This window comes from Lycium barbarum, chromosome 3 (assembly GCF_019175385.1).
Source record: "Lycium barbarum isolate Lr01 chromosome 3, ASM1917538v2, whole genome shotgun sequence".
NCBI classification, from domain to species: domain Eukaryota; kingdom Viridiplantae; phylum Streptophyta; class Magnoliopsida; order Solanales; family Solanaceae; genus Lycium; species Lycium barbarum.
Window position 1 is genome coordinate 132792449 of NC_083339.1, and position 14519 is coordinate 132806967.

The 14519-nt window shown below is 32.6% G+C and overlaps 2 protein-coding genes across 2 annotated transcripts; one reads left to right on the top strand and one right to left on the bottom strand.

Moving 5' to 3' along the window:
- Positions 1-2796: 2796 nt before the first annotated feature.
- On the bottom strand, positions 2797-4399 carry LOC132632633 (uncharacterized). Its single transcript, XM_060348631.1, has one exon. It carries the CDS (start codon positions 4207-4209, stop codon positions 3136-3138), a length of 1074 nt encoding a protein of 357 aa, XP_060204614.1. The 5' UTR covers positions 4210-4399; the 3' UTR covers positions 2797-3135.
- A 6101-nt stretch (positions 4400-10500) lies between these two features.
- Positions 10501-14414, top strand: LOC132632634 (SUMO-conjugating enzyme SCE1-like). Its single transcript, XM_060348632.1, has 5 exons — positions 10501-10702; positions 10936-11019; positions 13343-13495; positions 13587-13703; positions 14094-14414. The coding sequence occupies exons 1-5, from the start codon at positions 10634-10636 to the stop codon at positions 14154-14156; spliced, it is 486 nt and encodes a 161-aa protein (XP_060204615.1). The 5' UTR covers positions 10501-10633; the 3' UTR covers positions 14157-14414.
- Positions 14415-14519: the final 105 nt, after the last annotated feature.

Consider the following 14519-nt stretch of genomic DNA (forward strand, 5'->3'; position numbering starts at 1 on the left):
AGTCTCCTGCATACCACATGTGGGACCCACTAATATATACTATTATCTTGTACAGTTTAAGTAAGTATTGTATATTTAAAGCGTTTTTATTTATATTTATAATATTATCGTAGTCTTTATTATTATTTATATGGTGTCACATCCTAAATTGATAATAAAAAAAAGTGACACATTCGAAATAAAGTTAAGCATTAATTTAAAAGAAACACGAAACCCTAAAACATAAATAACATAAAGCTAAGGACTACAAGTCTTCAAACGAAAATGGACTTCGAGGACTTTTCAACCACTAAAACGACAATCCGAATTTTTGCGTATCCTTGATGTATTGAACCTACCTTATTAATTGCACAAAAATAAGCAGGATTCTATATAAAATATTGAAGTTCCGGAGTCTCAAAGCATGATTAATATACGGCTAAATTACGTAAAAAAGTGTGAAAATGTAATAAGAGTCTGTTTTGGGAAAATAGTAGGGGTGGGCGTTCGGGCCATCGGATTGGATATGAAATTTTCGGTTTGGATATTCGGTTTTCGGATTGAAGAAGTTACAATCCAAATCCAATCCAAATAAGTTCGTATTGGATTGGATATTTTAAGTTCGGTTTCGGATTATTCGGTTTGGATATTTCGGAGTTTCGGATTTGACTCTTGAGGCTTAGGGAAAACTTATTAGGAACAAAATTCATGTGTTAGTTCCACAGAGGTAAATCTAAATCATAATTGCTCAGTAAAAAAAAACCTTTCAGTTCAAATTAGGATTAACAAATCCAAGTCATGTCCAACATGGTAAATCCATACCAAATAAAAACATTCTGGAAAAGTGGAAATGAATAAAATAAAATCTAAGTAGTCATCTGGAAAAATAACAAAGAACTCTGCCATGGGTGACACTAACGTGAGACTTTTGAGACTTGAGAATAAGAAACCCTATATTATATTTGATTTAGTAGAGAATTATATATTGGACTTAATATTTTAATGAATAGGGCCTTAGATACTAATCTATTGGACCTTTAGAAACTAGACTTATTAGTATTGGGCACATATGATATAAGTTGGGCTAGATATAAGGTATAAAAATTTGGGCAATTCTTTTGGGGTGGTATTTAAATTTTGCCCCTCATATTTGAAATCTTTAAATTTTGCCCTTCGGCTAAACCCCATGGGTTCCAGGTTCGAACCCCCACACAGTCAAATTTTTTTAAAAAAATCGCAAGGCAGAGTTTAAATTTCGCTATGCCCCCACTGGCATACACTTGTGAAGGAATTACCAAAGTTATGCCGGACCCAACATACTTATGCCTTATGGGCAGACTTGGTATAAGTATGTCGGGTCCGGCATAACTTTGGTAATTCCTTCACAAGTTTATGCCGGGTCCGCCATAAAAGTTTGCCCATTAAAAGTTTGCCCCCACCGGCATAAACTTGTTAAGGAATTACCAAAGTTATGCCGGACCCGACATACTTATGCCAAGTCTGCCCATAAGGCATGAGTATGCCGGCTCTGACCCAAACCTTGCCTTGCAATTTTTTTTTTAATTTATGCTTGAGCGGAGGTTCGAACTCAGAACCTCATGATTTCTGCGTGACCGCTCAGAGTTGCAATGTGAAGGGCAAAAATTAAAGACCAGCAATATGAAGGGCATAATTTAAAGACCACAAATATGAGGGGCAAAATTTAAAGACCACCCCAAAAGAAGGGCAATCCGCGCAAAAAAATGTAAAAATTTTGGATTTTCAGATATCCAAAAATCCGTAGTACTAAATCCATATTCAATCCGAAATTCATAAATTTTAAAAATAAAATCCGAAGTCCAATCCATAATCCAAATATCCAAACCAAATATTTAAAAAGTTCGGATTTCGGGTTGGCCCAAACTGCGTCCACCCCTAGAAAATAGGGACTCCTATAGCGCAGTATTTTACCGTGCTAAAGGAGAGATGGAATATCCTTTAGCGTAGTAAAATACCGCGCTAAAGGTACTTTTATACCAATTTTTTTTTTTTTGATATTTTGGTTCACTTGGGTTTTTATTGGGTCATATTAGTTGTGTACTCCAATTTAAACTTGCTAAGTAAATTAGTGTTCAGGCAACTGTTGATACGTTTCTATGGTAATTAATGTTGGATTTTAAAGTCTAATAATGGTAGCACGTGAAGGGACTCACGGGCTTCAATGACATGAATGTTACTACTATTATGCTGGTAAATAAGAGGCATGGGATACATGGTCCATAGGTACGTTTTAGCTAACAATAAAAAAACATGATAATTAATATGGTTTGGATATATATGATCCAAAACACCTTCAAACAAAAGTTAGATTATCATAACACCCACGAAAGGTTGAACAATTCTTCTGCCCTTCATTTAACGCTACTTCCATAATACAGTCAAATCTCTCTATAATAGCATTGTTGGGGCCGAAATTTTTTGGCCGTTATAGAGAATTGTTGTTATACACCTATAACAGCATTGACATATAAATAATATTTTGCTGTTATAGGCAAAAAAGACGCATAAAATCTAATTTTTCATTTTTAATTGTCAAATTCTAAGATTAATCACACTTTGTATAATGAAGGAAAATCATTAATGATGACAATATATATATATATATATATGATATTTTGGGTCATAAATATTGTATTAAAGGATCAAATATTTGGTCAAAATCTCTACAATTATTATTGGAAATCATAGATATTCTATTTTTATAAAGATGGTTAATTATTATATTACCAAAAAAAGAAGATAGTTGTTATATGGGGGTAATTTTACAAAGAGCGTACTATTATAAAATTGGTTGTTGCTGTTACATGTGAAATGTTGTTATAAAGAAGTAAAATATAAAATAAAACAGGGTCATGAATGTTTTAATGCACAAACATTCATTATTGCAACATTCCACAAACGAATTTCTACGAAGGAGATTGGGGTCATGAATGTTTTATGCACAATAAGAGGCATGTGGGATACATGATCCATAGGTACATTAATTTTAGCTAACATCAAGTGTTCAATACATACAGCCCTTAGTATAAGTTTCTAAATGCAAAAATTGGGCAAGTTTAAGTGGCCGTGTATGCATTCAGCCTAAAGAAATTACAATTTAGATAGAGATAATCACACTTATTGACGACGAGTCATGGACATAGAAGAAGCAACACTTCTAAAACTTGTATCATCCATTGTCGATGGAATGAACCCTAAGCAACCTAGTACCCCTAATTTCTTGTATGGCAAGAAAGTTTTCCTCTTCATCTCTTCGGAGAATGCCCTATTCAACGTGTAATGAAACTCATGAGCTGAAACCTCCCTCCTCCTCATCAAGGAGCTTGATACCGATGATGATCCAACACTACTAGCAGTTGATCTAAAGCTTGAATTACTCTTCACATCATCCTCTTTCTCATGAGTTTTCTTCAAAAACTTGTTTAAATGATCTTTACTGCTTGCTCGGCCTTCAGAAGCACTTCTGAATAGAAACAAATCTTTCAGCTTCCATTTTCTGTACCAGAGTGATATCGATGATGAAACTGAACACAAAGAGAAGGAGCTGGTCTTTGTGGTTTCCTGATTGCTTTCAGGATCAAACAGCAGATCGGGAACGGATAAAGATCTTGTCTTTTTGGGCCTAGAATTTGCAGAATTCTTGATTTTTCTCCTTCCAGGGATATCATTTTCTGTTCGAGCACTGTGTTCTATGGCTGCAGCAAATGGATCAAATTCCTTCTTGTTTCGGGCTGGAGAGAGAGTTTGCTTGAACCTTCGCTTTGGTGATCTCGGTGAATGGAAAGGTTTTCCAGCTTCACACTGTATTAACCTCGGTGGTGGTTTCAAAGGCCTGATCTTTCCACCATCAAAAAGCTCATCAGCGGCCGAAAACGAGCTTCTCTCCAACTGCCCACTAAAATCAAAAACAAAATCATCCTCATCATGAGCAATACTGTTAGTTTCTCTTGCTTTTGGAGTTCCAGACTTTTCCTCCCAATTGAATGGAACTTCACCTGTTGCTTTAAGAGCATCGCCGCTGCTCATGTTGAATTCGTCGTCATAGAGGGCAGGGACACGGGCAGGGCTAGTGGGGGCGCTAAGGAAAGACGTGCCATAACGTTGAGGGCTTGAAGAAGCACTAATATAAGGAGTAGTACCAGCACTGTCCAAGTTGAAGTCCCTTGGAGGTGACTTCACTTTTATCTCCATCTTTTTAACTTTGGTGTGGAGCTAGAGAGAATGGAGGAAACTCAGCTCAGTTTCAGAGAGAACAGGAGAAGAGAATGATATGATATAAGTAAATGCAAGGTGAGAATCATGTAGAACTTGGAAAGGGGAAGGAAAGAGATGATTAATTTGACCATAGGAGCAAATGGCAACGGCAGACAGAGTTGTAGCCGCCTTTGGTTTCTGTCTGGCTTTGTGGACTTTTCAATCCTTCTGGTCTTTGTTTTGACTGGGAGGACATTAAGCTTTTGGCTGGTTTAAAAGTACAATTTCTGAACAGTTCGAGTGTTTAATATGAGCAAATTTAAGTCCTAGTGTCCACGTGAAAGATGTGAACGAGTTTAAGAGGCCTATTATGTGAGCCTAAAATAATAAAGTAGGTACCTAACTAACTGTATGATAGAAATCAAAGTTGTAACAATAAATTAAGAACAAAATCGGGAGAAAGAGATAACAAGCATTTAGAAGGAAAAAAGAACAATTCTAACAATTAAGATAGTATTTAATTATAGAACTAATCAAAAAAAAAAAAAAAGAGAAAGACTCATATTTAGAAATAACAAAAGTGACTTTGATAGGTTATTTTCATTAATTATATGCCATTCAAGAAATTAACTCAATCTTATAGTAGATGACATTTAAAATTTCAATACTGCCTTCTAATCCGCAAGCATGGTGACCATGAGATGCATGCTTATCTTCACTTATAATACACTCTTTCCGTTTAATTTTACTAGATCCATGTTTATTTAACACTTTCCTTAAGAAAATATTTATTAAAGGTTTATTTTACTAAATTAAATTTGACTATTAGTAATTTACGTAGTTATTTAATAATAAGATTAATAATGTAAGAAACTAATAACTTTCTCTTCAAGTTAATGGAAAAATAATTTTTTTTTATTTTTAGTATAAAGGTCAAGTACAATGAAACGGAGGAAGTAGCGATAGAAGTCGAAGTAGAAGTAGAACTAGATATATTTTTATTTTTGGAAGGTTATATCCAACATTTATATTGGTTCAAATAATTTATTCTTACAAGTTAAAAATTAGAGTAAGATAATACATCAATTAATTATAATTAAGTAATAAGTATCTATCTATCTATCTATATCTATCTATACTCTATTAAAAGCATGAACTCCAAAATTAAAAAGTTAAATTATCTAAATACCCTTCTTTTAAACCTAAATACTAATTTATTTATTTTTAAAAACTAAGGCCTACTAACATCCCAAAGCCAGCCTTCGTACTCCTTCCTCAACAGACACAACCATTCAAATACAATGCTATTTTCTTAACCACTTCAGCAAAATATGATTCTTTGCAGTCTGCATGCATTGAGAGTCCCCCATAAAGTATTCACAAGATATTCTCAACCAGAGACATTGACGAATACCAAAACAAAACAAAAAAAAGATCTTTGAACTCTTGAAAAATCTTCTATCATGTTTGTGGGAAATTGGTATGACAACATTAATATTTTGGTCGGTATGTATGTCTATTGATTTATTATTTTTGTCCTTCCTTTTTTCCCTTTTAGTTGGTATACAAATTGATTGTTAATCACTTGCAGAGGGAAGAAAGTTAAGCTGTAGAATTAATTACACGAAAATTGTTGCGATTTAGGTTGCGGGTTCTATCTTCTTTTTTTTCTCGCGATTGTCGTTTAATTTATTATTTAACTATCTTTATTCCCTTTTCTGATTATCTACATATTATACTTTTCAGAAGCAAATCTAAAAAATCATAGTGTGTGTAACATTAAATCAATTTAAACGTGAATTGAGAAGAATAGGTGAAGAGATGTGAAGACCGAAGTACCTGAACATACATAGAACTCAGTTTAGGTAAATTTAAAGTAGGAGCTTGTTTACGGGTAAATTATATCGTGGTCATCCAACTTTAATTTGGAGTTTATAACGAAAAATTACTTTTCATTTTTTCTACGTAAAGTCATCCGAACTTTAAAGTTTATCACACAAATATCGCATAAACGTCATCAAACTTTACAATTTATCACACAAAAGTTATTTTTTTAATTTTTCATCAACTATATAGTAAACTGTAAAGTCATTCAACTTTGGCCAAGTTAACTGTAAAGTAAATTTCATCTGAATTTTTATAATTGTATCGAAAATATGACATCACACTCCAAATAAGTTAAATTTGGGATAACTTTAGAAACATTAATGTTTTACTTCATAACACTAATCTTTGTTGTAGTATAATATTACATTTACTTTCCATATTTTGACTCTTTTTGTAATAATTTTAATAGAGACATTAAAATTTATGTTTACTTTTCTTACTGGAGTGACATGTCATATTTCCGTTACAAAATATAAATTTAGGTGAAATTTACTTTTTAGTTAAGTTAGATGCCAAAGTTAGATAATTTTTATAAAAAAATAAAAGACTTTTGTGTGATAAATTTTAAAGTTTGATGACTTTTATGTGATAAAATTAAAGAAAAAGTAATTTTTGTATGATAAACTTTAAAGTTATATGACTTTTATGTGATAAAAGTAGTAAAGTAAGTTTGCGTTATAAATTTTTAAGGTGGATGACTTTTATATGACAAATATAGAAACGTGATTTTTGCGTAATAACTTCAAAGCTGGATAACCACCGGTGAAATTTACCCGCTACCTAAGGTGAAGGAAGAAATTGTATTTATCAGTATTTAGTACTTAACTTACATCACAAAATCAGTCACTTTAATTTGAATTCTTTACTGATTGCTCTTATTACATAGTTAATTGGACGGATTGGATGCCTGAACCAACTAACTAAAGTGTGGTCTTTGTTTCATATTTCTACTCTTTTAATTTTTTAAATCTTTACTAATACATATCATTCATTTTTTGAGAAGAATACCCCCACAATGTATAATTTTGACATGAAATGCTTTACACTATATTTTAAAGAAATTTTGTTCCTTTATTCAACATTCGCTCAGGAGATGACTTGGATAATTGTTGATGTTTTTTTGTATTATATTCTATCCTGGACCAGCAACAAGGATAAATAATCAGTTCAGCAAAGGTGCATATCTGGAATCAAGCAAGCACAGAAGTTGATACGTTTGGAAGATTTTTCTCATTTTAGCCAGCTCAAATTTTGAACATTATGTATTTACTTTTCTGTTGGATTCTGTTGGATTGTTTCCATTTTTTAATATTAAAAAAAAAGGATCAATAGGCAATGCATGTTGATATATTTACCAAAAAAAAAAAAAAAAAAATCTACATTCTGTATATGGTGATTGGTAGGGCTTTACTGTATACTGAAGTTACTGGTTAATTTAAGTTAAACGATATTTGCAAAGATTTGTGTTTGATTGGAGTGAGCTAGCTTTCAAATTTGTTTTTTTGATTAGCCGAACTTTCATATGAAAATATTATTCCTTTCCACACAAATTAATGTTGTAACCAGTATAAATTTATTTTGTACTCTTCTAACAGATTATTTAGATAACTGGATTATACAATTGGTTATGCTTCTGCTTTTTACTAATTAGAATTATTGCAATATACATACGGCTAACACAAGATGTTAATCTTTTTTGAAATTATTTTAACTTATTGTCTATTTCAAACAAGAATGTTAATCATAATATAGAAAGTAGTAACTGATATTATCATTATTATTATGCTTAATCAGTCTAACTATCTCAGGTTCAATCAAAATGGGAACTGAAGTAAAATGAAAATATTGTGTACTTATTAACAAGCTAAAAAAAATAAAGAATTCTTCTCACTAGGTGAAAAAATATTAGTAATTCAAAGAGGTTGAGTGACCATACAAAAATTAAAGACATAAAGGTGTTTTTAAGCCTAGAATATTAGTTGAAGAGGTGAAAAATTACATATACCTGATTAAACTTTGAGTGTTATTCTTTGTAGGTTCAGATGATATGCAATCATCTTGACCTTGACAAACAATTAAGTCACAATATGACGATCAACAATGATCGTTCCTGGAACCTTGTACTTCATTCTTTTCTGTATAATAATTCACTTAAAGCTTTGATTTAATATTATTAATATTATTGTAAATAACTGTGAATTACATCGTTTACATGACATGGTACACACTTGCAACGCACGTATTGAGAAACTAGTTATTATAAAAGCATGAATATAAATGTTGGTTGACCAAAAACATCCTTCAAATATTGAATGATTTTTATATCCTTTATTAATTAAATATCTCTACAATATTGATGTACAGAAACGTAAAATGAATACATTAGTTTTTGAGTGTAAAATCCAAATTTTAAGTTAAATTCGTACTCTTTGGTATCTGCAGATTTCTTTTGTTTTTTCACAACACCAATGAGTCTTATTTGTAGGGTCCAATTAATAACAGGTTTTGATAAGCCAAAAATTACGTTACTTGCAGTACTTTAATTCAAATTAGAATCTAATATCAAAATTTAAGAGACCTACACTACTTACAAACCTTCCTATTATTTAGGAATCAGCATGATTTTACTTTTAAAGTCCCTGTCCCGCGGACGATGTGTTAAGTGAGGTGTTAGCTCTGCTAACCCTAAACAAGCATCGTGGTTGGGATTAAGGTATTAAATTTTCTCTTTGGAAGCCATGTTTGAGGTGATGTTGTTTTTAATTTTTATTATAGTGTTTCAGCATTTTAAATTTGAGGGTCATTATTTTGAGCATAATTTTCTATTTTAAGGTTATCAACGCTAAATTTCTATCTTGAATCTTGATCAAAGTACGCTCCTTTAACTCTTTTTTTGTTTTTAATTTTATATTTTAAATCTTAAGGAAATGAGGTAATGCATATACGCCTATTAGTTTCTTCTTCTCTTTTCAACAGTGCATGATGTGTCTTTAATGGACATTTAACGATACTTCTTATATTCAGAAAATATTTGTGAAATCGAAAGTAGTTGTTTTGAAATATTTGACGCGTAAATAAAAGTTTTTGACTATCCTAACTTCTTGATGTTGATAAATTAGCCGGGAGCGAGAAATTCGGGGTACTCGACGATTTTGAAGTTAATTGTGGTAACATTTTTCTGATTCATGTTATAGTTTGCAGGATTAAATAAATGATGATGTTGTAGGTTTCCTTGCTCTTAAACTATTAGCAGACGTTTCATGTTATCTTTTAGTCATTACTTGTTTTCAATGTAGCGAAAAAGATGAAAAAATAAATACCGAGAACATCAATTACAAAGTATTAAGTGGATACAAGCATGAATAATAATGTTGGTTGACCAAAATATCCTTTAAATACTGAATGACTTTTATACCTTTTTAGTCTAATTCTACCATATTTCTATTGGTTATTTTCATAAATAGAAAAAATACAATAATTGAAAATAGAATTTAAAACAAATACTACTTCTGAATTACGATTCTGAATCTAATTAATTAAAGAGTCTTTACCTATCTTCAAATAATGAGAAGATTTCCACCCAGTATTCGTATTTTATTATTGGATGTTCCTTTGTCCGTATTAAAAGAAAAAAAAAATCTAACGTAGACAATTATTAGGTCATTATTTGAAGGTTTAGGTATCGTTAGATTACCTCATATATATGTTTGGTCTTAAAAGATAGAATAAAAGTTCATTAAAGTTAAGTACCATTTTTATTTTAACATGATGAGTATAGTAAATGTTTGATAAAATTATAATCTTGATGAATTTATCACTTAAAAGTAAAAAAACAGAAAAGTGCTTTTGTGTGATAAACTTTAAGTTGAATGACTTTTATATAATAAAAAAATAAAAAACGACTTTTGAGAGATAAATTTAAAGTTGTATGACGACCGGTTAAAATATTTTTGTGGGAATCAATACAGATATAATCAAAATAAAATAGGAGGATGCAAGAATAGGTATCATAAACTTTTGATTAACTTGCAAGTCGGAAGATATACATTTTTATGTTGAAAGAAAATAAAATAGTTGAATTTGTATAAACATTTCATCATGAAAACTATCATGAAGTCAGAAATATTTACGACGATTGGAGGACTTGATTTTTTTTAAGAATAATATATTTTAACTTTTGTGATCAATTAACTCAAATTTATTTAATAAATAAATAAATATTCTTAAAATTGAGAGATATTATTATAATTCAATTCTGCTTGGTATTGATATTCAGGGAATAACGTGCGCAGAGACTGGTGCATATAAAATACACGTATCCTACTAATTTGGCGTAAACAAGTGGGAATAAGATTTTACAGTAATAAAAGAGTGCATAAAAGTTATAAATAAAACCCTTTGGTTTCCCAGAGAAAATAGGACCCTTTTGTTTTTCGGTAAAGAAAATAGTACCCTTTTGTTTTCCCACAAAAAATAAATAAAACCCTTTGGGCTTGAGTTATTATTATTATTTTTGATATTGAGAGAAGGAAAGATGGTTGGTGGAATCGCGCGTGGTCGTCTGGCTGAGGAGAGGAAAGCATGGCGTAAAAATCACCCACATGTGCGTTCCCTTAACATCTTACTTTTGTTTACTTCTTTTAAAGAAAATTCAAGATTGTGATGGGCGGTGAGTAATTCTATATCTTTAATTCAAAGTTTGGAATTCGAGTCCTAAGAAACGGACTTTTGTAGGTGAATCCGAATTAATTGAGTCTCAAAGTGCTGGATGAAAAAGCAAAAAAGATGGATACAATAAGGGGTCTAATTGTTGCTTTTTGTCAATTTTATTGTTAGGGTTTTGTGGCAAAGCCGGAGACTAGTCCTGATGGGTCAGTTAATTTGATGGTTTGGCATTGTACTATTCCTGGTAAACCTGGGGTAAGTTCTCTTTCATTGTTTCTTTACTGCCCTTTTTGTGAATCTTTCTAATTTTCTTTTACTGATGTTCATCATGGGCCTAAAATATATATGTACACGTCCTAGTGAAGGTGTGTGGTGGGGACCGCATTAAGTGGAACTCTCCAGCTTCCACGAATGGTTCGAATCCTGATAAGTTATGCAGTACTTGACATCGTAATACAAAAATTATTTGAAAAAGAAAATAAAATATATATGTGAGCTCATGGGAAGCACCTTAAGTTGTACTAACTGACAGCTCATTCTTATATATACACATGAGCTTGAGTGAAACAAGAAAAAGAAGGTTGGATTTTCCTCTGCTTCTCTAACATTTCCCTCTCAATCTACTCTTCCACTCTTATCGGAAACAGCCTCTCTATCTGCCAAAAGGGGCGGAGGGAGGAAGGGCCAAAGATCCGAACCCCCTTCGGCGGAGAACTATACTGTTTATACATGGTTAAAATTATTTTATATGTATATATAGTAGACGTTGAACCCCCTTTTGGCTTCTTTGTGTGTTTACTTTTTCATATTTTGAACCCCTTAGTGAAAATTATGACTCCGCCACGGTCTGCCAAGGTAGGGGTAAGGTATTTCCCGGATCCATCTTGTGGGATTACACTGGGTATGTCGTTGTTTTTGTTGTAATCTAATCTTCCACTCCAATACTGGCAATGGATGCAACTTAAGGTTCCTTCAATAGTGAGTTGGGTTATATTAATTTCCTGCATTTGTTCCTTCAATGGTGCTGGAGATTTACTTACTACTATTTTCTCTGTTTGTTATATCGTAGATGAGTTCTTAAATTGATTTACTTGGCATCATTACACTAGTATTTTTTTTACAAAAAATTTGATCTTTTTTACATGATTCGAGTGCTTGTGCTAGTTTCTGTCGTAGTCCTTATGATCTGTATTACTGGTTCTGTCTATTTGCTACCTGTGTTGTCGAAGGTGAAAGCTTTAAATAATGCTTCAGGTCTATTGGGGCTTTAGACGCAAGCGCAGATAAAGTGTGAGCTTTGGTTAAAAAAGGACACAGTGGAGAGAAAGATATGTATATGCAATGCTAGAAAAAGTAACAAATTTATTCATAATGTTTTCTTTACAACTAATTATCTGTATGCTGATTATATTTATTGTTTAGTATGGCTCGATTCAAGATAGAACTGATGGGGTTGAATCTACTAACAGTTTGAGCTAGGGCATTACAATCACTGATACCACGTTTGTTAGTGTCCTCCTTTATAAGTGACCAGTCTAGTCCAGCATCCACTTATTGCATAAGGGATGAACATGCCAGCTTAAACTGAATGTATGGTCTGGTTATTTTGTGTCAAGATTAAAAATTTTGAACTTTTAGGACATTTGGACGAAAGTGAAAATCTGGATTCATGGTGTTTGAAATGTGTCTTTCTTTTTCTTTCATTAGTTCCAGATGAATGACCGAAATCTATGAGAAAGTGCACGAAGTCTGCGAAGTATTCATCTGTTTGATCATCTTAGAGGTGCAAATAATGATGACTTTGTTAGCGACTTAGCGTTAGACCTGAATCAATTTGCTGTTGTTCTGGGACAGGCACTGCCTTTTTTTTTTTTTGGTTATGCTTCAATCACTACTTCGTACATACGGAAGTCAGAGGAGTTAATAAAAACTCCCTGCTCTGAAGAAGACAGGCACTACTTTTTTTTTTTTTTTTGTTATACATCAATCACTACTTCGTACATACAGAAGTTAGAGGAGTTAATAAAAACTCCCTGCTCCGACGAAGAATAGAACAAACTCCATCCTGTACTAGATTGTTGGAATATTTCTAATTACAAAAGCATATTCTATCTGAGCTAGGAGGACACTTCATAGTTATCCCTCCCCTGTACAAGATTCTATATCATGGTACTGTGATAGACACTCAAGTTCATTGGAATTGACTTTGAATTTTGGAAATATGAAGAATCTCCGGGGCACTAATATTTGGATCGAATCAGAGTTCATGTTGGTTGCCTTAGACAAGCAGGAGGCCTGAGCAACATAACCGCCGGGTCACACGAAAAAATGTAGTGATGAAGTGATTACAGGAGGCTACTGGTTACTTCCCGTGATTATTCCATCTATCTGTCCCACATTGCTTGTGAAAAGCTTCTCGTTTCAGTTTCTTTTTTGGAAATTTAGTTAAGGCTAGATAATTCCTAGTGCGACATATATTTTGCTTGTGTAATCAAAATCCCTTTCTTTTCCCTAGATCTCTTCTCCCTATTGTATTCCTTCAGTTGATTGTCAAGAATGATGTGTTCAAATTTTGCAGACTGATTGGGAGGGGGGTCACTATCCGCTGACAATGCACTTCAGTGAAGACTATCCTAGCCAACCCCCGAAGTGCAAGTTTCCTAAAAGTTTCTTTCATATAAATGTCTATCCTTCAGGAGATGTATGTTTGTCCATCCTCAATGTCGGCGCTGTAAGTACTACTTGTTGCTGCCATTGTGTTATTTTATATGTTGCTGATTTGTATTTACAGCTCTCAATTGTCGCAATTGACTTTTTCTTAGGGGTGGAGTCCAGCGATTACAGTTAAACAAATTTTGTTGGGTATCCAAGAATTGCTCGACCAGCCAAATCCCAGTTCTTCAGCACAATTTGAATGTAATAAGCTCTATATGCAGCAGGTATTCTACTTGAAATTGACGTGCATTTGGTCAATTTTTTTTTTTTTGGACGTTCAACACTTACTTGGATTTTTTTTTTAATATCTAATCCTTACGACGTTGTCAATTGGATTATCTATGCATATTGCCTCGTAACAACTAATTTGCAGGGTACTAGAAATCCACAATGTTGTAATTCTAGCCACTACTTGGTTGTAGAAGTGAATCAAGTGATGATTAAATGAACTCGTTTAGTCAAATGATTCTTAATTTCCATGTTGCAGTACTTGTGATAAAAATATGCATTTGGGGATATGATGAATGCTGTCCAGAAATAATCTCATAGATTCCTGATAAAAGTGTTTCCCTGAATTGTCATTATTATGAATAATGTGGCTATCATTTTTGCAGGATAAAGCTGAGTACAAGAGACGAGTGAAGGAGCAAGCTAAGCAATATCCAGCTCTACTCTAATATTAGCTGGATGCTTTAAAACAATGTACTACTTAATTAAATTTGACTATGGCTAAACTTCTCTTGATTCTTAGCAACGTCAATATTAAGGGAAATTAGGGCATCTTTGTATCCTGGTTCCCTTTTTCAGAGGATTGTTAACCCCTAATAACTTATTTAGTTAACCTGTTCCCCAGTATAAGATAGTGATTAGTGGGAGCATTATATTCCACACTTTATTTGGAGGCTTACCAAATGCGAGATAAAAACTTCCCTTTTTTTTTTTTGTTTCCCATTTGGCGTCCAGTATATACATTGAGTTTGACTAAATTCGGATTCGCATAGGAAAGTCAACACATTAAGGGTAAAACACTCCTATCAAAT

Bases quoted from the DNA above. Each gene is read 5' to 3' on its own strand.
- LOC132632633 (XM_060348631.1), bottom strand. From the start codon at position 4,209: ATGGAGATAAAAGTGAAGTCACCTCCAAGGGACTTCAACTTGGACAGT.
- LOC132632634 (XM_060348632.1), top strand. From the start codon at position 10,634: ATGGTTGGTGGAATCGCGCGTGGTCGTCTGGCTGAGGAGAGGAAAGCA. The intron at 10,703-10,935 runs GTGCGTTCCCTT...TTTTATTGTTAG, and splicing joins GGCGTAAAAATCACCCACAT to GGTTTTGTGGCAAAGCCGGA. The intron at 11,020-13,342 runs GTAAGTTCTCTT...CAAATTTTGCAG, and splicing joins CTATTCCTGGTAAACCTGGG to ACTGATTGGGAGGGGGGTCA.